The sequence below is a fragment of the Corvus cornix genome, chromosome 12, assembly GCF_000738735.6.
Source record: "Corvus cornix cornix isolate S_Up_H32 chromosome 12, ASM73873v5, whole genome shotgun sequence".
Classification (NCBI taxonomy): domain Eukaryota; kingdom Metazoa; phylum Chordata; class Aves; order Passeriformes; family Corvidae; genus Corvus; species Corvus cornix.
In genome coordinates this window covers 4784786-4809011 of record NC_046342.1, presented here as the reverse complement: position 1 = coordinate 4809011, position 24226 = coordinate 4784786, and the positions used below count along the sequence as shown (strand labels likewise).

At 61.5% G+C, this 24226-nt stretch overlaps 3 protein-coding genes across 12 annotated transcripts; all 3 read right to left on the bottom strand.

The window, feature by feature from the left end:
- Positions 1–2452: 2452 nt before the first annotated feature.
- On the bottom strand, positions 2453–7296 carry TUSC2 (tumor suppressor 2, mitochondrial calcium regulator). 2 transcript variants are annotated; one of them, XR_005602950.1, is made up of 4 exons: positions 7085–7296; positions 6717–6837; positions 4896–5128; positions 2453–4823 (listed from the first exon to the last, which is right to left on the bottom strand). XR_005602950.1 is itself a non-coding variant. In XM_039558750.1 (3 exons), the coding sequence occupies exons 1-3, from the start codon at positions 7234–7236 to the stop codon at positions 5063–5065; spliced, it is 339 nt and encodes a 112-aa protein (XP_039414684.1). In that variant the 5' UTR covers positions 7237–7296; the 3' UTR covers positions 2453–5062. The 2 variants fall into 2 exon arrangements, 1 of the variants encoding a protein (XP_039414684.1); XM_039558750.1 differs by having other exon boundaries at positions 2453–5128.
- Positions 7297–7553: 257 nt separating this feature from the next.
- RASSF1 (Ras association domain family member 1) lies at positions 7554–12834 on the bottom strand. 4 transcript variants are annotated; one of them, XM_039558746.1, is made up of 6 exons: positions 12570–12834; positions 11506–11627; positions 9141–9245; positions 8774–9062; positions 8263–8378; positions 7554–8157 (listed from the first exon to the last, which is right to left on the bottom strand). In XM_039558746.1, exons 1-6 carry the CDS (start codon positions 12817–12819, stop codon positions 8011–8013), a joined length of 1029 nt encoding a protein of 342 aa, XP_039414680.1. In that variant the 5' UTR covers positions 12820–12834; the 3' UTR covers positions 7554–8010. The 4 variants fall into 4 exon arrangements, with proteins under 4 accessions (XP_039414680.1, XP_039414681.1, XP_039414683.1 ...); XM_039558747.1 differs by having other exon boundaries at positions 11530–11627; XM_039558749.1 differs by lacking the exons at positions 11506–11627; positions 12570–12834 and adding an exon at positions 9429–9542.
- Positions 12835–12880: 46 nt separating this feature from the next.
- On the bottom strand, positions 12881–24139 carry ZMYND10 (zinc finger MYND-type containing 10). 6 transcript variants are annotated; one of them, XR_005602949.1, is made up of 13 exons: positions 24004–24124; positions 23346–23454; positions 22695–22811; positions 21541–21594; positions 21294–21446; positions 19243–19331; positions 18863–18963; positions 17412–17584; positions 16995–17120; positions 15116–15237; positions 14796–14921; positions 13982–14184; positions 12881–13579 (listed from the first exon to the last, which is right to left on the bottom strand). XR_005602949.1 is itself a non-coding variant. In XM_039558742.1 (12 exons), the coding sequence occupies exons 2-12, from the start codon at positions 23415–23417 to the stop codon at positions 14100–14102; spliced, it is 1218 nt and encodes a 405-aa protein (XP_039414676.1). In that variant the 5' UTR covers positions 23418–23454; positions 24051–24139; the 3' UTR covers positions 13914–14099. The 6 variants fall into 6 exon arrangements, 4 of the variants coding, with proteins under 4 accessions (XP_039414676.1, XP_039414672.1, XP_039414673.1 ...); XR_005602948.1 differs by lacking the exon at positions 12881–13579 and adding an exon at positions 13603–13883; XM_039558742.1 differs by lacking the exon at positions 12881–13579 and having other exon boundaries at positions 13914–14184; positions 24051–24139.
- Positions 24140–24226: the final 87 nt, after the last annotated feature.

Below are 24226 nucleotides of genomic sequence, written 5' to 3'. Positions count from 1 at the left end.
CTCCAAAATGGGGACTCTGGAATGGTGGTGAACCCAGGATGGTATACAAGGATCATGCTGTGCCTAAAATGCTGGTGATCCTATGATGGTGGTGACTCCAGAGCATTGGCAATGCCAGAGTGCTGGTGTCCTCAAGGTGGTGGTGACCCCAGAAGAGCGGTGTCCCTGCAACAGCAGTATCCCCAGGACGGTGGTGACCCCAGGGCAGTGCTGTGCTGGACAGGACATCCTGTGCGGGGCTAGGGCAATCGGTGCTGCTGACTCAGCCATGGCCCCGTGGGTTTCCTGCCCGGAGAGGACAAGGGGGGCCATGGGTGTAACAGGGCTGGGGGGGCTTCCTTCCTAGACCACTGCTGAGGCTCCAGCGGGTCCCCTCTGGCAGGCGATGGGACAGGCAGGGCTCGGGGACCAGCTGTGTGGCAGTCCCTATGTCCTGCCTGTTCCCCGCCTGCTCGAGCTGGGGCTGGCCCCGTTGGGCTGAGGGCCACTGGGGTGCCCCCGCGCAGGAAGCGCCAGACCGCGAGGGTGTGTTGCGGCCGACAGGGGAAGGAAGCGGGACTGAATCTACGGAAGTGCTCCCCAGCCACCCGCCAGCTCCCTAAGGATCAGGCGGGAGCACCAAGCCCAGCATTGTTCGGTGTCAGTTCCTGGTGCCGCCAGTGCCAAGCCCTGCCCGCAGGCACCCGCAGCTGGCTCCAGTTAGTGACACCACTTGGGTGTCAGCTTTTGTGGCGAAGCTCCCACCGAGAGGGTGACAGTCCTGGTAGGGATGGGCACTGCATCCAGGCCGGCCACTCCAAATCCGGGCTGCACCCCACAGCTCGGCCTGGCCTGCAGGCAATGCCAGGCACCGGCTGGGAGAAGGGCTGGGAGGGTCAGCTGCTGGCCGGGCGTTGGCTGCCAAAACCCTCGGGAGAGATTGTGGGGAGCCAAGAAGTCCCAGCGCTGCAGGCGCTGCCCTTCCCCTCTGGGCAGTAAACAGGCTCCCGTTGCCAGCAGCTAAAATTTTCCATCCTCCTCGTGTGAAGGTATCCAGCCCCACCGGCAGTGGGGTGGCCGGGGGGTCACAGATTTCCACTGCTGGGAGGGCTGGATGTCCTCAAAGTGACGCAGGTTCTCACCGCTGTCCCCTCAGCGGGGCTCTGCATCACCTGACTCGGTTTCTCTCCTTCCTTCCCACAGGCAAGACTTGCTTTTGGGAGGGGGCAGCTGAGCAGGTCCAGCCTCCCTTTGCCCTGCCGAGCGTGAGATCATTCCAAGTCATTCCCAGAGTGTAGAGGGGTGCAGGATGGCAGCAGTGGGCAGTGGCCAGGGCGAGCTGAGCAGGCAAGAGCTGCTCCATGCAGGCAGCGGGAGGACGGGAATCCCTCATGGATGGCCGATAAAGATAACGGGGAGTGCCAGACAGTTCCGGGCAAAGTGCGAGAGGAGGTCAGCTTGGGGATGGAGCAGCCATGGAAGCCAGGAGGGGAGGTCGGCACCTGCCTCCGCCCTGGGCTGGGGGCTCCGGGCATGGCCCTGCCCCACGGGCAGCAGGACTGGGCCGTGGTGGCCCCGGCAGACACAGAGATGGTCACGGAGCCAGAAAACCCCAGCCACCGCCTTGTGTAACCTCACCGAGCTGTACCACCCTGCGCAGCCAGCCGGTCCCCTTCTAAGCCACCAGGATCCATCCATCCCTCCTGGGGCTGCGGTCCCTATGGATGAGCCTCATCCCCCACAGGCTGGAGGGCTGGCAGGACACACCGCACCACTCACTCTCATGACAGCTTTCATCTGCGGCTCATTTCCGAGCCGGCTTGCGCGGAGGAAATGATGAGAGGTGACGGTGGCTGCAGGAAAACACTTGCAGGGCTGTCGGGGACAGGACATGGGGCACAAAGTGAGATCACACTTGCCCCACGGACAGCCGGCAATGCTCGAGGGACGGGCGGCATCCCGGCACAGGGTCACGCTGGCTCCAGAACGTCAGGCCCCCGTGATTAATGAGGCACTGATTTGGCAGGACAGGCGAGGAAGGAGCGGACAGGCGGATCCTCCCCCCCGCGGGGCTCGGGCGGAGCCACGGGAAGAGTCAGCTTGAGGCTGGGCTGCCTGCGAACCCCGGGTCCCGCAGACCTCCCTCCCCACACGGGAGTGGTAAGAGGCCTGAATTCCAGCCCTCGGGACTGAGCAAGGAAATTACATATATTTCACATTAGTTATATATTTAAAAGATATCACGGCAGTTACAAGTAGAGAGTCACAGCCTGACAAAGCCACCAACTCCTGCCAGTGTCGTGTGCCAACTGGAGCACCTGGAAATGGCTGTGACTCAGGAGTCCTTCACCATCAGCTCGGCCACATGTGCACAAACACCCCCCTTCCCGAAAAAACAGGGGGCTCGAAGTGCCAGCGGCAAAGTCCACCTCCCCTCAGGCACAGCCCCTCCCCAGTAAGACAGCTCTGGGACTTGTGGGCTCTACAAATAATTTTATTGAAATTTAACAAAAGTGGACAGATGCACTGGGAGGAAGGACCATACGTAGTGTACACTTCCCAAACCCATGGGTCCTACCCACACGCTAGAGGAGCAAGGAGCCTAGTGTCGGTGAGTACGATTTGGCTACACATCCACACGGGAAAGCACAATGTTGCACAGAAATTGGAAAAAAAAAAAAAACAAACAAAAGGAAAACTTTTTTTTTTTTTTGCTTGCTCCAACACCACAGTGGACACAGATACTATTTACAGTGACCTTCACATTTTTAAGATCCCTCCAGGTGCTCCCAAGGCCCTGCTGTTGCAGGATTGCTGGGGTCCTGGGGGCTGGCTGCTGTGGGGACCAGCCTGGGAAGAAGCAGGGCAGGATGCAGCTTGTTGGCAGCCTGCAGAGGTTCGCTGCCACTCTGGTGACACTGAGGGGGTAGAAGGGTGGGAGAAGGCATGGTTTTTGGGGAAGCATGTTTAATACGCTAGGGGAAGGATGGCCAGCCTGTCAGAAAGGACAAAAGCATCCTTGCTAAGCTGGTCACAGTCTCTGCCCCCTCCCCCGGGTTTGGGCCATGCCTTGCCAGCAGATTTCTGGCTGGCAGCCAGGCGAGGGGCTCCCCACTGGGGCAGGCAAACAGCGCCAACCCCCTCCCCACTCCTCCTCCTCCTTCCCCCATGCCCAAGGTGGGGTTGGTGCAGCTTCCCGTGCCCTCAAACAGCAGTGGGGCAAGGCAGCACAGACAGTGTGGCCATGGTTTTCTCTCCTCTTCCTGGGGACAGCAGCTCCTACTCTCCTGTGGACCCCAAGGGATGCCCTTCCCAGGGAGCTCCAGCCAGGGAGAAACTCAAGAGCAGGTGGTGCAAATAAGAAACACTTCAGTGAGGGATTGTTTTAAGACAAGACTCCTTCAAGCAAGCAGGAGAACAAAAGATGTCGAAAGAAGCGCCCAGCATCACAGTGTAGACGAGCCCTGCCCTCCCACTTTCCTGCCTGGTGGCAGCCAGCACATCCACTTCACCCTGCGTGCTCGCTCCTGTCGATGGGAACCGCGGGTGGAGGGACATGAAGGGAAGAGGTGGCGACAGGAAGACAGCAACAGCCACGCCGCTGTTATCTCCCCGAAGCCGGGAATGTGGCCCCGCGCCCGGGCGGCTCTCAACGGACGCGGGGATGGATACATCCAACGTAGACACCGACAGGGCTGGCAGCCAAGTGCCAGCAGCTTAAATTAAAAATCGAGGTAGCAAACATCTGAAGTGCTTAGAAAGTAAATAAGTTCTGGAACGAAAGAGGAGGAAAGCCGAGCTGGCTGCTATGGGGAGTAGGCTCTGACCCACTTTAAAGCTGTGCTGCTGCCGGTCCTCCTCTGCCTGCCCGGTCCAGGCACAGCTGAGCAGGGAGGCAGGGGCTCCTCATGCTGCCAAGGGGCATTTGGGGTCAGGCCTTTCTCCCAGCAGCTGGACACACGCAGGGGTGAGAGGTTCTTCGGTGCCGCCAAGACCTCGACCTTCTCAGGTGGGAGGAAAGAGGAGAAAAGAGCAGGACCTTCCGAGGTGGGGCAGAAAGCCTCCCTTTAAAGTGCATTGCATTTCTCCTCCTGCCACAGCTGGGATGCGGAAGGAACCACAGTTCACATCGCCAGGGAGATTTCCAAGCTGGGGCAGGTACGCCGATTGATTGTTTCAGGGGCACAGGGAAGGAAGAGAGGATTCCTTTCCTGCTTGGCTCAGTCAAGGCCCAGCCTACAGGGAGGTATGTTCAAACAGCAGAGGGGGGTGAGGAAGCTGCCCGGCAGCCCAGCCCCGCAGCAGGAGAGGGACGGCGCTCAGCGGGAGCCAGTGTGACAATGGGGGAGGCAAGTCCACTGTGGAGCTGGGACCTTGCTGCCACCAGCAGTGGCCATGAACTGCAGAGATCTCCAGCAGGCAGCAGCAAAGCCAACCTCCCCAGCACTGGCATAAGTGGGGAAATGCAGTGGGGGAAGAGACCAAGGTCTAAGAGAGCGGCATCTGATCTCCATCCCTGTCCCGAGAGGAGAGCTGCAGCCAGCCTGATGTGCTTCAAGACCCCTCAGCCTGCCCTGTTTATCCTCCATCAACAAACCCACACAGGGGAGCGACACATCACACCGTGTCAAGGGACATGCTGCAACACTGGCCATCTAACCTGCGGGCCCCAGGGACCTCGGGGCGCGGGGCAGGGCGTTACCGTGCCCTGGCTCTCCCTGGGCCGCATACCTGAGAAGCAGGGGATTCTCTCTGGTGAGAAGTGCAGGCTTGCTCTCCCTTTAACAGCTCAATCACAGCAGCTTGTTTGCAGTTCCAGTTACCCATCAAACGTCGGCTAGAGGCTACAAAAGGTATTTTAGTCTTCTGACTCAAGCGAGGATGTTTTTAAGCAGTCATTGCACAGAGTCACCCACCTCCTGCGAGGGCCTGCTCTGTCCTGCCTCACCTCCAGGCGAGGGGAGAGCCACCGTCCCGCCATGTGTCCAGAGTCCTCCTCGGTGGGAACACAACGCAGCCTGGCCTGGCGAGGCTGGGGGCGGTGGGGCAGGGCCTCCCGCCCGTGGGCAACGATGTCTGGGACTCACACCTCGCAGATGATCACTGGGAAATCCACGTGAATGCGAGGATGCTCCAGTTTCACTATGCCCTGAAAGAAGAGACACAGCAGTGAGCAGAAGGGATGGCCAATCAACATCCCCGAGCCCTGCCAGTCACCCAGTGACAGAGAACACCCTGCCCTTGAGGAACCGGAGGGACCAGGGTCCATAAATCGCCTGTGACACCAGGTACGCCTGAGCAGCAGCATGCAAAGCACCAGCACTTTGCCCTTCGCACTCGTCCCTGGAGAGCTGAGGGCGGCACGGCTGGCTGCCACACATGGCAGGGCGAGAAAGGAGGGAGCTGCTCTGCCAGGCACTGCCCGTGCAGCAGCTGGTGCGTGACTGGCAGATATTGGCCGTCTGGGCTTTTCATGCGGCACCTTTCATTCACGGGATTTAGAAGAATGAAAAGAGCTCTCTGAGAGAACGCAGCCGGGGCAGCTGGCGCACAAGAAAAGCGGCTTTCTGTGCAGAGGGGAGGCTGCTGAATGCAGGCTCCCTCCACACCAGCCACAGGAACCGTTCCCATGCCCCGTCCAAGCCTTCTCCTGTTACAGCACCAGGAGGAGCTGCTGGCAGGTGGGGGGCTGGGGCAGAGGAGGGAGCAGGGGCTCAGGGCTGGGCCTGAACCCACAGAACCAGAGCAAAGCCTGTGCTAGCAAAGGACTATTCAGTGCTGGTACCTGCTCTCTCCAGCTCATCTAAGCTTTCCAACTGGGTGAGTTTCAACCCACACCAGTGAGGAGTCAGTTCCACAGGCCAAGCCTGCCTCTGCTAGAATGCCAGCCCAGGAAGCAGCACCAAATCCTTCCGTCCGTAACTGCCTGCTCAGCGGGGTCCCATCCTGCTGGGAGGCTGCCCACTCCTCAGAGCACACTGACAGCTCACTCCAGGTGCTCACTGCAGCCATGCCTTTCTGCTTAATTAGGGAAGACTCCTAAGGGTCTCTCTCCAGCCCTGGTTTGATCGGCCCTTTCCTCCATTTGTGCCCCTCGAAGATTCCCTACATGCAGGCTACCCTGCCCCTTCACCATGATCCTCATTTGACATCCCAGCCCCTGCCCAGCTTCACACCACTTGCTTATTTAAAGAGGAGACTTTTCCACTGAAGAGCAAAGCACATAGCTGTCAACGCTGCTGAGAAGCTGGAGGGGATGCGCACGCTCATGTCAGCAGCTAACGGGCTCTGGCTGCTGCTCCGAGCACAGGGCCTGGCCCTCCGCAGTGACATGACACTGGCTGAGGCAGCACAGCACCCTACACCTCGTGGAAGGTGCTTGGTAATGAGACACCGTGGCCATGCAGGGCTGCCTGGCACTCTGTGCCCCACAACACACAGTCTGAGCTGTCTTCCCCTGCCTGGCAGCTCTGAAAGGCTCAGGCACTGCTTCTCTCCAACAAGGACAGCTGGAGGGTGCCACCAGCTCTCCCTTTCCTATCACAGCCTCAGGTGACACGGGTGTGAGCCAGGACACACAGAAATCATGGCTCTGAGGCAGAAACTTGGGGGAGGAGAGAGCCTCCACCTTTCCAGCAAGAAGATGCCCTAAGGGAGATCGCTCCTGTAAAGTCCGGACTTCAAGTGTCACCGTGGAGCTTTGCACTCACTTTCCCGCACTCTTCTCCACCCCTTACCTGAGGTATCAGGTTCTTGTGGATCCTCTTCAGCTTGGCGCGCTTTCTCCCGTTCTTGGTGACGATTGTCTCCTCGTAGAACTCGTGAGCAAGATCCCCGTCCTCATCGTAATACATGGAGCTGCCGAGAGAAGAGGGGAGGCGTTGAGGTGAGAGCCTGCCGGCCCTGCCGGCTCCCTGCGCCCCGAGCCGGGCTGAGGCCTAGGGCAGCCCGGTCCCTCCTCCCCTGGGGAGCTGCAGCGACCACCAGCTGCCAGCTCGGCGCTGCCGGCGGCTCCTCCCGACCCCCGCGCCCTGCCTGTGCTGGGGCCGGCCCAGCGGCAGAGTCCCCCGCCCCGGGACAGCCGCGCCCCGCGCCCCCGTCTCACCCGCGCCGTGTGAACACGAAGGGGGTGGCGGCGCGCGCGGCCCGTGCCCGGGCCAGGGCCTGCTGCCCGCCGGAGCCTTCGGGGCCGCCGCCGCCCGCCGCCGGGGTGGCGAAGGGCCACAGTCCCCGCGACTTGGAGCCGCTGGCGCCCATGGCGGGGGCGGCGGCGGCGGCGGGAGCGGGGCCGGGGAAGGGACGGGGGCGGCCCGGAGCCGCCCGGCGACACCGACCGAGCGCCGCCTGCGCCGCCGCCCGCGCCACTTCCGGCGCCCGCGTCACGTGACAGCGGCGCGGGCCGCACCCTCGTCCCCGCCCGCCGCCGCCGGCAGCGCGGGATTCGCAGGTTCGAGTCCCGGTGCCGCCGCCCCGCACCGTGTGTGGGCATCCACGCCCCGCCGACACCGGGGGGACTTCGCGTCCCGTCCCTTCACATCCCAACCCGCCCCGCCAAGGACACACCGTAGGCCAGACCTCGTCACCAAGATGCCTTTATTGGTGCTTCATGCCCCACTTCTGCTCAGGGACACTCACTTCTCCGGGGACACTCGCTCCCCCCAGGACACCCACTCCCCTGGGGACACCCAATCCCCCAGGTGACATTCGCTCCCCCCAGGACACACACTCCCTTCGGGACACCCACTCCCCTGGGGACACCCAATCCCCCAGGTGACATTCTCTCCCTCCAGGACACGCTCCCTTGGGGACACCCACTCCCCCAGGTGACACTCGTTCCTCCCAGGACACACGCTCCCTGGGGACACCCATTCTCGCTCCCACTCTGGCTCTCACTCTCTGGGCCAGCCCCATGGGGGCTGTGACAGCCCAGTGGGTCCATGGTGCCCCGTTCCACCCCCCTCCCTGGTGCCCACACCCGCCGGCGGGCGAGGGTCCTGGTGCACTGGCTAGCCTTGTGTGCCAGCGTCGTGGTCACCCTGGCGTGTGCGTGGCCAGCGCCTCCTGCATCTTCTGGCGGCAGCGGGCATAGCGGTGCCGAAGCCGACGCACGTGCTCCTCCTCCTCCCGCTGCAGGATGAGCAGGAAATTGTGCAGCTCCGGCAGCGTGAAGGCGTCCCACTGCAGGCACAAGGGCTGCCATCGACACGGGGACCTGGCGCGTCCCCCCACGGCCACCTTCCCGGGCAATGCAGGTGCCAGCCCCCTCCCCGTCCCTGCACTCACGTTCACCTCTCCGGTCTCATTCTCCTTCAGGATGAAGCTCAGCACCTTCTCGCTGGGGCCAGCCAGCAGCCGCAGCCGCAGGGGCTGCTCGTCGTCACCCAGCTTCCGCAGGTACACTGCAATGGCGGCCTCGTGTCACAGCGGGGACACTGCCACGGGGACACTGCCACTATGGGGACATCGCCACCACTGCTGCCATGGGGGACACATCCATGGTGACAGGGGACACTGCCACAAAAGGGGGATACCAATGCTACAGGGATGCTGCCACCATGGGGATGCTGCTACCTAGGGAAAGCTGCCACTATGGGGACACCACTGCCATGATACTGCCACCATGGGGGGACACTGCCACTATGGGGACACCACTGCCACGGGGATGCTGCCACCACCATGAGGGACACTACCACCCTGGGGACACCACCACCATGGAACTGCCACCACGCAGGGGAAACTGCCACTGTGGGGACACAGCCACCACTGTAAGGACAGGGTCGCCATGGGGCACTACCTTGCTCATCCTTCTCAGACCTCTCGAAGAGGGCGAACTTGCGGGGGTTGTCAATGACTGTGAACTTGCGGAGGAGGGCGTCGATGACCTCGCTGGCACGGGTGTGCGAGAGGATGTGCAAGTGCTTGACGGTCCCCTTGGGCAGGTAGAAGGACGTGCGGCGCTTCACCCCCTGAGGGTGTGGCCGCCCCGCCTGCAGGGAGGGGACCCGCTTGGTGGCCGGCACGGAGACAGGGCGAACCAGCTTCAGCTGCACCTTGATGAAGCCGGTGTAGGAGCCATCCTTGTTCTGCAAGACACCAGTGGTGGCGTGAGTGGGGTCAGGGCAGGGCACCGTGACCCCCCCGGCCGTGTGCCGACCCCGTACCAGGCTCATGAAGAGGTTGCTGTTGATCTGGCTGTTGTACTCCTTGATCCGCTGCTCCACCTGCGCCTGGTCCAGCTCTGTCTTCTCCCACTCGCTGGGCTCATCCTGCGCGACAACAGCGGGGCTGAGCGGCACTGTGACTGGGGGGGACCGTCCCGCCTGCCCCGGTGTCCCGCCGGCCCCCAGCCCACCCCGAAGCACCGAGAGATGCGCGGGTTGTTGCACGGGGTTGCATCAGCCCGGCTGGCGCTGAGCTCGGCTGTGCCGGGGACGCTCAGCTGAGCTCACCGCGGCCCCAGCTCTGCTCCGGGGACAGCGGCACCGGCCGCCACCCCCCCACCCCAGCGCCCGTCTCTGGGGCTGCAGGGCTGTGTGAACGCGCTGCGAGGACACCCGGGCCGGAGAGTCCCCTCCCGGCACCCCAGATCAGAGAGGCGTCCCCAAGGCGGAGCGCCGGCAGCCGCCAGCCCGGCACCAGGGCGTCTGGGCAGGCTGGGCGCTTGCGGGGACGCCCTAGGACTTGAGGCAGGAGGGCCGGGCTGGGGGTGCAGCCCGCCCTCGCCGTCGGCACCCCACTTCAAAGTGCTGGCCCCACACACGGAGGACCGAGCGTCCTGGCTCGGCGTCCCTGTCACCGGCACCCACTAATGAGTATTTACGTGGGGCCGCAGAGCTGCCACACAGTGCTGCACGTGTCCCCACGGCACTGAGGGGTTCCCGGCCCCGACAGCCACCCACAGCATGCAGGCACTGCTGGACCCTGCGGGGGTCCGTGCAGGATGGGGACAGCTGTGAAGCTGACCGGGGAGTTTGTCCCAGCACCCCCAAAGCTGGGAGCAGCTCCAGCCCTGAGGCACCTTGGGGTGCCCGTGCCAGGCAGCGAAACCCCACTCGCCCCACGGTGCCTCGCTCATCCCACATCCAACAGGACAGGGCCGCCGTGTCCCACGGCGCGGCCATGCTTGACCCCACTCTTGCCTCACAGCAGGGCCAAGCTCCCCTCCGAGACAAGACCACCCACACCTCTAGTTTTCCCCGCGCACCAAGCCCACCCTCGCCTGCTCCCCAGCACCCAGCCCCGGGGAATGCACTCCCGATGACGTCACCCGTGTCCCCCATGACGTCACGGCCCGGGACAGACCTGGCGGCGGCGCGGGCGGCGGCCGAGGGAGGTGCGGGCGGTGTAGAAGAGCTCGGGCTCGGAGTCGGAGTCCTCCTGGCTGCAGTAGCCGCTGCTGGCCGTGCTGCCCCCCGTGCCCCCCGCGCCGCCCCGCCGCAGCGCCAGCGCCGCCGCCCCGCAGCTCCCGGCCCCCGGCCCGGCCACGGGCACGGCGGCAGCGGCGGAGGGCACAGCCCGGCCCGCCCGCCCCGCAGCCCGCCGGGCCGGCGGGCACACGGGCACATCCGGCCCCGCGCCAGCCCGGCCGGCCCCCGGGCCGGGGCCCGGCTCGGTCCGCTCCCGGCTCGGCTCAGCCCGCTCCCGGTCCTTGTCCCGGCTCTGCTCAGCCCGGCCCTTGGCCCGGCTCGGCTCTGCTCAGTCCCGGTCCCTATCGCGGCTCGGCTCGGCTTCGCCCGGTCCCGGTCTCAGTCTCAGCTCCGCCCGGTCCCGGTCTCAGTCCCGGCTCGGCTCCGCCCGGTCCCGGTCTCGGTCCCGGTCTCGGTCCCGGCTCAGCTTCGCCCGGCCCCTTATCGCAGTCCCGCTCGGCTCAGCCCGGTCCCTATCACGGTTCCGGTCCCGGCTCGGCTCAGCCCGGTCCCTATCGCGCTCCTGTCCCGGCTCGGTTCGGCGCGGCGTCTGTCGCGTCCTGCCCCGTTCCCGGCTCAGCGCGCTCCCCGTCCCTGCCCCGCCCCGGCCGTGGGGTGACGCGGGCCGGGGGCGGCGCGGCGGCCCCGCTTCCGGCGGTGACTTCACCCGCGCTCGGCCGGACACGGCTTTGCCCCGGGTGGGCTCGCCTCGGCTCGGCACGGGCACGGTGCGGGCAGCGCGGCACGGGCACGACACAGCACAGCTCGCCAGGGCACAGCACAGCCTGGCTCGGTACAGCACAGCATGGCATGGTTTCACATAGCCCAGCCCAGCCAAACACAGCCCAGCCCAGCTCAGTCCATCAAGGCTTGACACAGCCCGGCATGGCACAGCACAGCCTAGCATGGGTTGGCATGGCACAGCCTGGCATGTCAGCCTCACACAGCTCAGCTCAGCTAAGCCCAGCTGAGCCCAGCCCAGCAAGGCTTGGCACAGCCCAGCATGGCACAGCACAGCCTGGCATGCCGTGACATGGCCTCACGTAGCACAGCCCAGCATAGCCCCCAGGTTTGCCACCCCCTGCCCAAGCTCTCCCTCACAGACAGGCCCAGGCCCTACCACATTGGTGTCCTTCTCCAGCACCTGCTCATTGCCATCGTCCTCGTCACCAGCACCTGGGGGGCCACTGCAGTCCAGACGCACCAGGGCCCGGCACCGGTAGTGGCAGGTGAAGCTGCAGTCTGGGACAGAGACAAGACCAGTGTCACCACCGTGCACAGCCTGGCTGCCAGGGTCAGGGCACTGTTGCGTGGTGGGACAAGGGCTGGCACATGGTGCCAGTGTCACCTGCCTGCTCATGCTGTGCCTGGGGGCTCAGGGGTAGCATCAACATGGGACATAGCACTGTGCCATGTGCTGGCCGGTCCCGCTGTGCCTGTGCTCCCTGCTGGGCTGGCCAGCATGGTATGCTCAGTGCCTGGTACTGGGATGCCCAGTATGGGCACCAGTGTGGGTACCCAGTGCCAGAATACCTGGTAACCGGTGCAGGTACCTAGTACAGGGATGTGTGATGCCTGGTGAGGGTATTCTGTATGCGGCTGCCCACTGTGTGATGTGTGTACAGGGATGTCCAGAGGCCCAGTGCCCAGAATGATGATGCCCAAGTTAATGGAAGTGCCTGGCACCAGGATGCCTGGTGGGGGTAATTGGTATTGAGATGCCTGTACCCAGCCCGGTGCTGGGATGTTCAGTGCCTGGCGTGGGTGCCTGGTGCTGGGATGCCTGTGCCCAGTGGTGGGACAGCTGGTGCTCGGTATGGGGGCCCACTACCAGGATGGTCAGGGGCCCGGGGGGGTGCCCAATGGCAGGATGCTTTGTACCCGCTGGTGGTGGGGGTACCCGGTGGCAGCATGCCCGGTGCTGGGAAACCCATGCACACTGGTGGGACACCCGGTGCTCATTGGGGGTGCCTACTACCAGGATGCCCCGTGCCCAGTGGGAATGCCCAGTGGTGAGGGTGCCCGGTGGTGGGGACGCCCGGTAGCGGGATATCCGGTGCTCGCTGGGGGTGCCCAGTGCTGAGGAAGCCGAGCGGCGGGACGCCCGGTGCCTGGCGGGGGTGCCAGGTGCCGGGATGCCCGGCGGCAGGGGAGGGGGGCCCCGGGGCGCGGCGCGGTACTCACGGCGGCACTGGAGGCTCTTTCTGCCGCCGCCCCAGACGAAGTCCCCGCAGAGATCGCACCAGGTGTGCAGCCCGCGGCGCCGCGGCTCGAAGCGGTGCCCGGCGCCCGGAGCCGCCGTCAGGCGCGGGTCAGGGTGCGCCCCGGGGCCGGGCCGCCGGGCCGGGCTGATGCGCAGCGCGTTGGCTCGTTCCAGGCGGCCCCGGCCCGGCCGCGGCTCCGGCTGCAGCTCCCGCAGCTCGATGAGCTCCATGGCCCGGCGGCCGCGGGCGCTGCTCGGCGGCGGGGCGGGGGCCGGGACCGGGACCGGGCCGGGGCCGGGGCGGGGACCGGGAGGGGGCCGCCCCGATCGGGCACCGCGGGGAAACTGAGGCAGGAGAGGTGGGGGGAACGGCGCAATGCCCCGGGCTCCCAATCGCCAACTCCAGCCCCGGCGAGCCCGGCGGGGCGGGCTGGAGGCGGGGATGAGGTTCCCGGAGCCGCCGCGGGGGAAGGGGGGGCCCGCTCCAGCAGCCCCGCTCTCTCTGCCTCTTCTCGCAGGAGCAGGACAAACTGCGCTCCCTCCCTCAGTTTCCCAGTGAGGAAGGGGCTGGAAGCACCCCGGCAGCGCGTGAGAAGCAGACGGAGAGCTACGGAGAGCGTTCCTGCTCCGGCTGGCTGCAGCCCTGGACGTGCAGCCTGGGTTTGGGGTGAGGAGTTTATTCAGCTCCGAGCACGGGCTGCTCAGCCGGGGCTGCAGCTGGACCGAGATGGTTTCCTGCCTGCTGTCGTGGCTCCTACAGCAGCAGCCCTGGTGCAAAGCCTATTTTTATGTGTCAGGGAGCCTCAGGCACCCCATCAGAAAAAGGATACAGCCAACCTTTCCCAGCTGTGCTCAGACCAAGGCTCCAGCCCTTCGGCAGCTGCTGCTCGCCAGTGAGAGGTGGGGATGCACCCCAAGGCACTCCCACCAGTAAACTCTGTTTACTGGTAATGCTGGTAGGCAGGGGGCCAAGCCCTTGGTGCTAACACCACTGCAAGGGAGAGGAAATGGGGTAAATCTTCCCTGCAAGGTGGGAGATGACAAATACCCAAGAAACTCTTTCTCACAGCAAGATGCTCATGCAAACCACATCCTCTGCTCCCCACGCTGCTCTAATGACGGTAAGAGGCGGCACAGAGGCCTTCTCACTCTTTCCCTCCCCAGCTGCAGTAAGGTAATCACGACCTTATAGGCTTTTTTGGGTTCTCTGGGATTTCTGTTGTTGCAGAGGGGAAAATGGACACACGCCTCTCACAGTGTGGAAGGGAAGGGAGGAAGCAGTTTACCATCTTCAGCTAGGAGAGAAAAAGCAGAAGCCAGGCAGCTGTGGGATGCACAAGGAGATTTATTGGAGAAGGCAGCATGGTGGGGTGGTGGGAGAGGAGAGGCTGACCTTGGCTAGTGCTGCCTGGGGCTGGGAGCAGGCAGAAGGGGCCTTTGCCAGCTGTGGGCTACACACTGGGGGAATCTGCCTCTCTGAGCCATGGGCCAGATGCCAGGCACCACTTCTCTTACAGGTCATCCACACTCCTCGGCACCTCAGCCATCAGGTTGCAGGCAGGTTTGTGCTTCTGCCAGTGCTGGACCTGGCATGCCCTGCAGAGGGGGAAGCTGCTGTCAGGGGCAGTGGAGCCACATCCATCCCTGGGGGCAAAGCAGCAACAAGGACAAACTCCAGCACCACAGCCCTCTGGGAGCTGGGGGAGAGCTGGTAAAGCCCAGCATTAGACCAAGAGGGAGATGGATGCGGCCCCAGTTCTGGAGGTTAAGAAGGTTTAATGCCAGACCTTGCCAGATGGTTCAGGACCAGAGAAGACTTAATTTACTGCCATCGTCCCAGCTGCCACAGCCCAGCCTGTCACCTGCACCCACGGGGTCATGGGTGCTTTGCTACTCCTGCCCCACCAAGGTGGAGAGGAGGGAGACAGTGTCACCACGGAAAACCCAGCTTGTCACTGCTGTCGCTGTGGGCAGAAGCAGCTCAGCACCTTGCATCTGCAACACAACTCCCACCAGCACCTCCTCCACCAGCAGCCTCCCCACAAGATTTGGAGAGGTATGTGGCCAGCAGAGAGCCAGTGGTGCTGAGCAGTGGAAAGCCCTGGCTTTCCTTGGCCCTTCCACTGCATCCTCCAGTGAAATCTGTGGTGCTCTGGGGAGGACTGAGGGGCTGCAGGGGCCTCAAGGGGGTGGCAGGGCTCCCTTACCGTGTGCAGTACCACTCGTTCCGGCAGCGAGAGCAGCGCTTGGCCGCTTCTACACCACACACCCTGCAGCGGGGCTTGTCAGGGGCCAGAGCCTCCATCATGTCCAGGCTGTAGGTCTGTGCCCACCTGTGCAGGCAGAGAGGGGTGAGGCTGCTTACAGGGAACTGCTGACTGGCAGTGAGCTGTCCCTGCTGCATCCTGCCACTGAGGGGAGATCTCCAACCAGTACCACAGACCCCTCTGTCCTCCCAGAGCTCTGGCCCTGCTAATGGGAATACTGGCCCCACTGGGCACTCTGCATACCTGTACCAGGGCCTTACCTGCGTGCCTGGAACTTCAGCTCCTCCTCACTGGGGCTGAAGGCATGCTTCACCTGGTGCTTGGCAATGGCCTCCCACTTCCCCGAGTTTTTCTTGAGGATATGGTCCCGGATTATAGGAACCTGGTGGGAGAGGCAGGGCAGGAGGAAGGGGTGCTAACGGCCTAAAAAAGGTTCTGTGGTCTGGGGAGAAGGCAGCCTGCCCTGGGCACAAGAAGCATGGCCCTCCAGGAGGGCAAGCAGAGGCAGAGGTGCAGAGGGTGTCAGGGTGTGCTTTAGGGTACATGGAGGGGAAGCACCCACTTGCCAATGGGCACTGAGGTGAAACAAGGCAAAACCTTCGGGGTCCAGTTGGGAATGGGTGTTCAGCCCTGAGGCCTGGGCCCTTGAACAGAAAGCCCTGGGAGCTCAGCACCCTGCGTGTGGCAGCAGCGTGAACCCCGTGCTCCGGAGCCGTTTGTCTGAGCAGATTTTTCCGCTCATCACTTCCCTGAAGATGAACACCCGGGGAAGGGCTGGCCAGTGCGAGAGGAAACATCCCAGCCAAGAGCAGCACGTGGAGCTCAGGCTCTGGAGCGGACGGTGCTGCTTCAAACAGCGCTGCCTTCTCCAGAAGAGTAAAAATAGCCAAGGAAGGGGAGGAGGCTGCTCTGGGAGCAGCCAAATGGAAAAAGGCCTTTCCTTAGCTTGGCTCAGCAACAAGGAGTGAGTTCACTGCTCTCTGGGCAGAGCAGGGAGGCCATGTCTGTGCTTCCAGCTGGCTCCCCCTGCCTGCCCCCGAGCTCAGCCCCAGCCCTTGGCAGGGGCAGGAGCAGCATCGGCACAAAAGCAGAGCTATGGAGAAGGGCAGCAGCCTGGGTGAGGGCTGGAGGAGGTCCCCATCGTGGCAGCTGCCTGTCACTGCACCACCAACACACTGGCAGTCAAGGCATGTGGCAGAATCCATGTCCACCTCCGCCCTGCTGCCACCCCCAGCTCCAACAGCTCAGCTTGCCAGTCTACAGCTTCCCCAGCCCCAGCTTCCAGCTTGGGCCGTGCCTCCAGCTCAGCCAGAGACAGCTCTGACAGGACACATCACCCTCCTCGCAGGCCACGCAGCCAGCTGCGATGCGGACAGTGTGCTCCCACTGGGGACAGCCCAGATGGCTACTGCCCAACATACCCATCTCCTCCAGGAAGCGGTGTGGGAGCCTCTGGCAGTGGGGAAGAGCCTCTGTGCTCCCAGTTCTCAGCAGCCTCTTTGCAGATCTGCCCCCACACTCAGTTTCTCCCCATAGGTTACAAGAAGGCAGTAGAAACACATAAAAACACTTTTCTCCAGAGATCACCACTGCACAGATTAAAACCCCCAAGAACCTCTTGGCTGTTTAAAGACCATCATGGCCTAACTCCCAAAGGCCCAGACACCAGCTGGGAGCAGTTTAACTCCAGACTCTGTCACCCGATCACGATGTCCCTCTGTACATAGTGTGCCAAGCAGCATCAGAGCAGGGCTGTAAAAGGGGACTTCCCTTGGAAGCCCAGAATTCAACAGAACAACACTGCTAAATGTCAAACGAAGAGTTACTGGTCAAAACAAGCGTCTGTGTCTGCCCCATGCAGCTGCCATCCCAGGGGCTCAGTGTGACCTGGAGAGCTGTTTATAACCCAGCATTTATGTCTTTAGATGTGATTGCTTGGCCACAGCAGGGCAGGACAAGGTTCTCACATCAGCCACAGGCAGCTTTGCTGGCAATAAGGGTGTGACTGAAATGGGTACTTGGCTGCTTTTCCAGGGCATCACCACTCCAGAGCTGAGCTTGGTGTAAGAAAAAAGAGGTAGGGAGCTATCAGGCTTAAAGTAGAGCAGCTGTAAAGGTGAAGGAAAAGCCACAGGATACCTGCTCCAGGATGAGATCCTTTTTGGGGGGAGCAGGCTCTGTCACTGCGAGGTAACTCAGAAATCTCTGCATCTCCACCAGGTTGGGCAGCTGGTCAATGAGGACGTCTGTCAGGAATGCACGGAGCTGTGGCCACGGAGGGGGAGAGAAGAGTGGACAGAGAGAGGACAGGACAAGAGAGTCAGAGCTGGGGAAGCAGCAAGGCAAGAGCATGGATTTGGGGGGCACTGGCAGAGAGACCTATGGGGATCTCACGAGGTACACGCACAAACACAAGCTTTGCTGCTGCTGCTACAGTGACAGACCTGCTGTTCTCCCACCACTGGCTCCTTGGAGCCCACAGTGAGGACAGGGACAGATATCTGGAGGTGCCCAGTGCTGGCAAGGGCCCAGGGCCTTTGTGCTGCTGGATCCTACCTTGAGGAGCTGGCTCTTGTTGAAGCCATCGAAGCGATATTTGCGCTGGCACTCGGGGCTGAGCAGGAGGTTGAGGAGGGCAAGCCACACCTGCCCATCGAGTTTGGTCATCTTCACCTGGTCCTCAGGGGGCACCACGTGCCACGTGCCATTCTCAAACTTCTTGAGCTTGCCTGGGGGACAGAAGAACCAGGGAGACACAGTGCTGCCTGAGGGGAGACAGCTCAGAGCAGGGATGCTGGCCTGTTCTCACTGCCTTGCTTCACCCTCTGCTTCTGCCTGCCTCAGTTTCCCCACCCTTTGCTCCGCATAGCAGCCTACTTGGTACTGGGGCAAAATATTAGAGAGCATGAAAAGCAGAAAGGACATGTATTAAACCAATAGTGCTGTGGCACGAATAGAAAGACCCCTGAGACATCTCCCTCTGTACGTGGCCAGGAGTGTAGGGCACTGGCAGGCAGTGGGGCAGCCCATGCTGCAACAACAAAGTGGCTGGAGAGACCCATTTTGGGATACCAGTGTGGCCACTCTTCTCGAGTTTCCGCTGCCAGAAGTAGCATGAATATAACAGAAATGACGAAACAAGCTCCAACAGCTACTGTGTGGCTCTGGGGGATGGAGCAGGATGTGACCCTGCATCTGCACAACCTGGAAATGCCTTTGGGCTCGCCTTCTTCCAGTCCCTCCCTCAGGGCTCTGGATCAAAGCTCCCTCTCACACCCCGAGCGCACAGGCAGGGAGAAGGGATGTTTGGTGGCTGGAGGAAGGAGGAAAGCTCCCGCATCCAGCTGGGCTGCTCTCGGCAGGCACAGCCACGTGCTTCCCAGAGCTCTTCCTGCCCTGCCCCCGCTGTGACCCGCCGTGCAGGGCTGGGGCAGCGCGGGTTCCCACGCCCCAGGCCGTGCCCCACCACAGGGCAGGCAGTGGGAGGCTGGGAGGCTGTGGGGAGCCCGCCTGGCTGCAGAGGGGAGGGCAATGGCCGATGGGCACAGCCTGATCAGGGGCCCTTGGCAAGAGTGAAGCTCAGGGACCAGCAGTAGTATCAGGGCAACACTTGCTGCCTGGGAGAGCCCACATCTGGCTCTGGTGAGTGCTGCCCCAAAAGGTGCAGAGAAGCTGGGATGGGCACTCTGGTCTTTCTGTGTCCAGAAGACTCCTCAGAGGAGGACGTGGGGCTGGCAGAGGTGCTACAGTCCAGTGCTGGCTGTGATCACTCAGAAGAGACCCAGCCCTGTGTGAGGATCAGCTTTTGGAAACGCTGCTGGGTCCCCAGCCCAGCTGTGCTGCAGCTGCTTTCGAGCTGAACAGCTTCAGGCAGGGAGCACTGAGGAGCTAGAGGGGAGGGTAGAGGGAGAACAACTCTGCAAGGGCTCCTACAGCAGATGACTCAGTGGTTGCACATCCCAGCACAGTGCCATGGTGCACCAGATACCACGGGACATGATCCATACCTGATTCCCAGCAGCTCCAGGGACAATGCTCCACCAGCTCGGCAAGGAGGCAGGGCAGGTTGTGGGTGTTCAGCATCCGTGTCAGTGCACTCAGGGGCAGACTGGAGATACAGCAGAAAGGGAGAAAAGGCACTCACAGATTAGTGCCAGAATTGGTATCTACAAATGCTCCCTGAGGCAACTGGGAGAGGCAGGAAAGAAACAATGATCGGGGTTCCTGGGAGCAGGGTGGAGTGCTGCTGTGTTTGCCTCCCAGGGCACAGTGCCACTGCCATCGTGGATACAGCCAGCTGCTGAAAGGGGTCCAGGCACTCACTGTGACCCCACAGGAATCCCATCTGGAGAGCTGGGCACATGCTCTGCTGCTCCTGGGCACCTACCTCTCCACCTGGTCGGTGATGAACCGCAGCACGGACAGGGCCTTCAGGGAAATCTCAAACTCCATCGTCTCTGCCTGCTTCTGCAGCTCCTGTGGAGGGACAGGATCAGCCTTGGGATTTCAGGCCCCATTTCCCAGGAGCTACAGGGAGGCAGGCTGTTGACTGCATTGGTAACCACAGTCTGGGTAGGAAAATACAGCCATGAAAAACATTTTCTTGTCTCAACTGTGCCAGTACTGCCTGTTTGCCAGCACAGCCACAAAAGTGCTTGCAGCTCACAGTTGCTCTTCCCTCACGTCCCTGCCACTAACAGGTCATGGATGGCTACTGGCTGCAGTGCTTCTGCACAGGAACACCCCCTGAAAGAGGCTGGTCCCAAACTGCACCTCTCTCTGGGACCATCTTGTGGCCCATGGCCCTTCAGGGACCTGTTGAAGCTGCCTGATCAGCAAAGGAACCAGAGGAGGAGGAGGAGGAGGGAGAAACTTGGCCCTGGTGCAGCTGCAGTCCTATGTCCACCCCTCCTGGATCTGCCTCTTCCCTCCAGCTTGGGAACAGCCACCTAGAATATCTGCCTGTGGTTATCCCAGCCCACATCTGTGCCATGCTCCTTCCCTTCCCAGACAGCATGGACACCCCACTCATCCCCCATGACAGCCTGACCACCCTCTGACTCAGCCTCTTTTGAGACCACGGGGAGGGCCACAGGAGAGGTGCCAAGTCCTTCTCCCTGGCTCAGGCAGAGCTTCTCTCCAGTCCCAGATGCAGCTCACACTTGGTGTGCAGAGCACTGACCTCAGCATCCTGTATTTCTCCAAAGAGCCACTGCCACAGTTCCCTTCCAGATTTCTGTGGTAAGCAGCTCTGTGCTCCCTGTGCTGGTGCCCCACACGTTACTAAGAGAGTCTTGTGGGCTCTTCCCCGCCTCTTCCCTCTCCAAACTTCCCTAGTGAGGTTTTTCCTACAGCTCCTCCTCGTATCCAGACCTCATCTCTGCTGCCTTGAGACAGAAAATATCTTTTGCCTGTGCTTCTAGGGGACAGCAAAACACGGGTTACCACCACTCAGTTCCAAAGGACAACAGGCTCCACAACACAGGAGATGGCAGGAACAGCTTTTTCATAGGGGTTATTGTACACAGAGTCAGGAGAGGCTGGAATGAATCAGAGGAAATCAGGCTCCTTGGGAGATGAGTGCTTTTGAGAACCCTATTGGCTAGAAGAGGTCTGGGGTTTTAAGTTCGTGTCAAAGCACTAACAGAGACACCCCTTCCCCTCCCCAGCTGGGAAAACATTTCCTGGAAAACATCCCTATTGTGCTCCAGATCCCTCCACTTCCTTCCCTTTTCTGAAAGAGAAGTCTGTGCTTGGGCAACAAGCCAAAGGATGGAGGCAAGGGGAGGTTCAGGCTCTCCCTTTAACCCTGCTCTTCCAGATACTCCTCCTCATGGGCAGTTCCAGGTGCTGAGAAGCAACAGAGACAAAGACAGCTCCTGCTCTGGGAAGGTGTGTGTGTCAGCCTGGGAACACCTGACTGGGAAAAGCCCTGGGATCGCTGCTGACACGGACCAGCTCAGAACAGGTATTTCTCCGAGAATAAAGGAAGCTGAGGGAAGCACATGAAGACAATTCCTGATTGTTAGGAGAACCCTCCCATGGTTAACACTGGCAGACTATAGTGGCAGCCTGACCCAGGGCGGCTTCCCAAACTTCAGGGAGAGATATCTGCACTGTTCCAAGAGCAACAGCAAATGGCCAAACCCCTCTATTGAATATTTTGCCCATCAAATCTCCAGTGTGTCCCACCCCAGAGCCCTGAGCATGTCCTGCAGGAAGCCTCAGGCTGGCCCTGGCACCAGACAGGGAAGAAGCCAGGCTGCAGAGTGGAGGGAGGTAGATGCAGCCACTAGCACAGAGAAGCACCAGACACCCTCTGAGGTGGCCAGGAGCTGCCAGGGTTGCAACCCATGAAAAGGCCTCCCTGTGCCTCTGCAGGCTGCCCACATTCTTTACCACACGTGTCCCCAGTGAACTACAGGACTTTCTCCTCACCTGCATGGAGGACGGGCTGGGCAGACCCTCAGCACGAAGGTCTGCCGAGGTCACTGCCTGTGCCTTGGTGCTCCGAGCTGCCAGCAGGGTCAGCTTGCGGTGGCAATAATCAATCAAATCCAGAATGCTGTCCTCTGCTGACTCGCAGATCTCCTTCACAACGACAAGGGTCTCACACAGGGTCAATCCCCACAGTCTCCCACCCCCAGGGACTTTCCACTTGAGGAAAGCTGGACTTGTTTCTCACCCTGTAAAAGAACACTGTCTCCAGGAGGTTGATGATGGAGGCTTCGTGGTGCAGCTGTGGGAGGAGAATGGCGAGAGTGAGGTAACAGTGGAGCAGCACTGGGGACACGGGCACTGGGACAGGGAAAAGAGCTCTTCTGAGAAGCTGCTTATGCAGTTGTGCCCAAAAACTACTCCAAGAGAAAAATACAAGTGCTGCAACCTTCAAAACAACTCCAGTTCATGCAGTTCATATTAATATTTATGCTGACGTGCCTGTGACACTCCAACACGCTGATGGAGAGCCACACTTCCCAGCAGGCAGGGCTCTTCAGGGCTCTGCCTGTGCAGCAGGGGCAGGACAACTCCTGCCCTCGGGTGAGTTGCAAGCCCTGGCACCAGCACAGAGCCAGTGCCTGAGCTGGGACAATGCTCTGCATGGCTGTGCTTCTCCCAGGCCCTGGGACTGGGGCAGACAGCCTTGTCTGAGACTGGGAACCATGGGATAACTGCCCCGAGGCATTGGCTGCTCAGGGAAGGTACCACCTTGCCCCCACAAGGTGTTACCCTGGACTGAAAATGGGTTAAAACTTCCAAGCCTCAGGCAGATTTCCCTTAGGTCAAGGGTTGCATGCCTCTGCAAAGAAGCCCAGATCTGAAGATCGTTCCCTTGCCAAGAATGGCCCAAGGGACCACTGCTCCCAGGAGCTCAGTAAGAAAAAGCTACATTTTTGTTAGCCATGGGGCACATAACCCCAGAGAACCTCTGGCTAGAGAAAAACAGTGCTCAGAGAGGGGCAAATACCCCAGGGGTATCATTGCCTGGGAGCAAGGGCAGCACTGAGAGCCACAAGCCAGGAGCACAGCTGCCTCCAGGAATGTCTTTTGCCCCACCCAGCAGCTCCCAAAAGCCCCTGTGTGGGATTACAGAGGGGACAGCTCTTCACAAAGCCAGCCTTCCCCCGGAGTGAGTCCCTGTCCCCTCCAGGGGCCAAGGGCACAGGCTTGCAGGTCATGGCTTTGGGAAACCAGGCACTTCCCACTGTGTCCCACTGCCCACCTCAGCCTGGGGAGATGCAAACCCTCAGCTCTGAGACCTTCAGGGTGACATTTACTTTCAAGCACAGCTGTGCTTGACCCATTTGCAGGCTCATTCCCACCACCCCCTCTACTCACCACCACATAGATGGGGAAGGTGCTTCTCGGCTTGAAGTCCTCCAGCCGGCACAGCACGGGAAAGACCTTGTGCTTCCAGATCTCCACAGAAATCAGCTCCCCAATGAGAACAGGAATCTAGACAGGGAAGGGATGGGGAGGTGAAATCTTTCAGACCAGTGCTGCAGGGGGAACCAGTTTGTTGCTAATGGTCAGCCACACTGGAGTGGCCCAGGGAGGAGGGTGGCCTTGGGGCACTCTGTATTCACCCAGCTCAGAAACAAGCAGCTTCTCACACCAGGGCAGAGCTCCTGAGGCTGCAGAGGGGGAAGGTGACCCCGAGGACCTGGGCAGGTCCAGGCAATCTCACACCCTGGGGCTGGGACACCTCAGGCATTGGGCAGAGATCTGCAACCAAAGGGGCTGGTGCACATACGAGACCACAACAACATCCAAGAGAAAAACCAGACGCTAGCAAGTAGAAATACCACAGCTTGACCTTTAATTTTTTTTAAAAAACAGAACTGGCACACCACCAGTCAAACGTCTTTTCCAGAGACACAACAGACTCTTCAGCATTTTACTCCAAAACTGCACGCTGCCCACAGGACAAGCCCAGCTGGAGGCTGAAGGCCCAGCATGGGGATCACTCCTGCACCCAGGGAGGCTCACCTTGGCGTGAGTGACCAGCAGCTCAGTGAGGAGCTGCTCCTGGCCCGCTGAGGCACTCAGGATGCCGTGCATGTTGAGCTTCTCCACATACTCATGCTGCCGAAGCCATCTGTGGGGCAGCCAGCAAGGACATCAGCGCCACAGACCTCTGGCCACTGGTTTGGCGAGGATCCCTCATGCAGGGAAACCTGGTCCTATAACCCCCAATCCCCCTGCTGTGCTCTGAGCCTGGGGCCGCAGCTCTACTGGACAGCCCTGCCTGCAGCAACACCCTCACTGGGGACACCACAGAACTAGGGGGAGCCTCTCCATCACCCCATCCCACACAGACCCTCAGATCCGGGACCCTTCCTTGCCCCCCTCCCCCTGGACCCTCCCATCTCTCAGTCCTTTCAGGAACACTTCAGAATTGCAGGCCCTTCTCCCACCGCGTCCCACCTTGACCCTCTGGGGTTACCTCAAAACCAGAACCCCTCCTCTCTACTCTAAACCTTCTGGAAACCCCTCCTTACCCCCATCATGCCCCTGGGAAAGCCCCAAAACTGGACCCCCTCCTCTTCTCCCACAGCCCCAAAGGGGACCCCCCAAATTTAAAGACCCTCTTTCATGTTCTCGCCCCCAGACACCCCGGGGACACCCCATCGCCGTGTCCCCGCACCCCTGCCCGCCGATGTCCCGCAGCTCGGTGCCCTGCAGGGCTCGCACCAACGCCTCAGCCTCGGCGGGTGGCAGCGGCCCGGGCACGGCAGCCATGGCGTCCGCGTCGCTGTGGCAACGGCGCTGCCGCTACCGCCCCCTGGCGGCGCGGAGGACTCGCCACAGGCCGGCAGCAGCAGCGGCGAGGGGCGGCCTCTGGTGCCCCCTGGCGGCGCGGAGGAGTG

Coding starts and splice junctions, on each gene's coding strand:
- RASSF1 (XM_039558746.1), bottom strand. CDS start 12,819: ATGGAGCTCATCGAGCTGCGGGAGCTGCAGCCGGAGCCGCGGCCGGGC. Junction 9,246..11,505: donor TGGAGAAGGACACCAATGTG/GTAGGGCCTGGG, acceptor GTTGTCGCGCAG/GATGAGCCCAGCGAGTGGGA. Junction 8,158..8,262: donor ATGAGACCGGAGAGGTGAAC/GTGAGTGCAGGG, acceptor TTGTGCCTGCAG/TGGGACGCCTTCACGCTGCC.
- ZMYND10 (XM_039558738.1), bottom strand. CDS start 24,098: ATGGCTGCCGTGCCCGGGCCGCTGCCACCCGCCGAGGCTGAGGCGTTG. Junction 23,455..24,003: donor CGGGACATCGGCGGGCAGGG/GTGCGGGGACAC, acceptor GCTGCCCCACAG/ATGGCTTCGGCAGCATGAGT. Junction 17,121..17,411: donor ACAAGAGCCAGCTCCTCAAG/GTAGGATCCAGC, acceptor CCGTGGCCACAG/CTCCGTGCATTCCTGACAGA.
- TUSC2 (XM_039558750.1), bottom strand. CDS start 7,236: ATGGGCGCCAGCGGCTCCAAGTCGCGGGGACTGTGGCCCTTCGCCACC. Junction 6,838..7,084: donor TTCGTGTTCACACGGCGCGG/GTGAGACGGGGG, acceptor TTCTCTCGGCAG/CTCCATGTATTACGATGAGG. Junction 5,129..6,716: donor ACAAGAACCTGATACCTCAG/GTAAGGGGTGGA, acceptor CTCTTCTTTCAG/GGCATAGTGAAACTGGAGCA.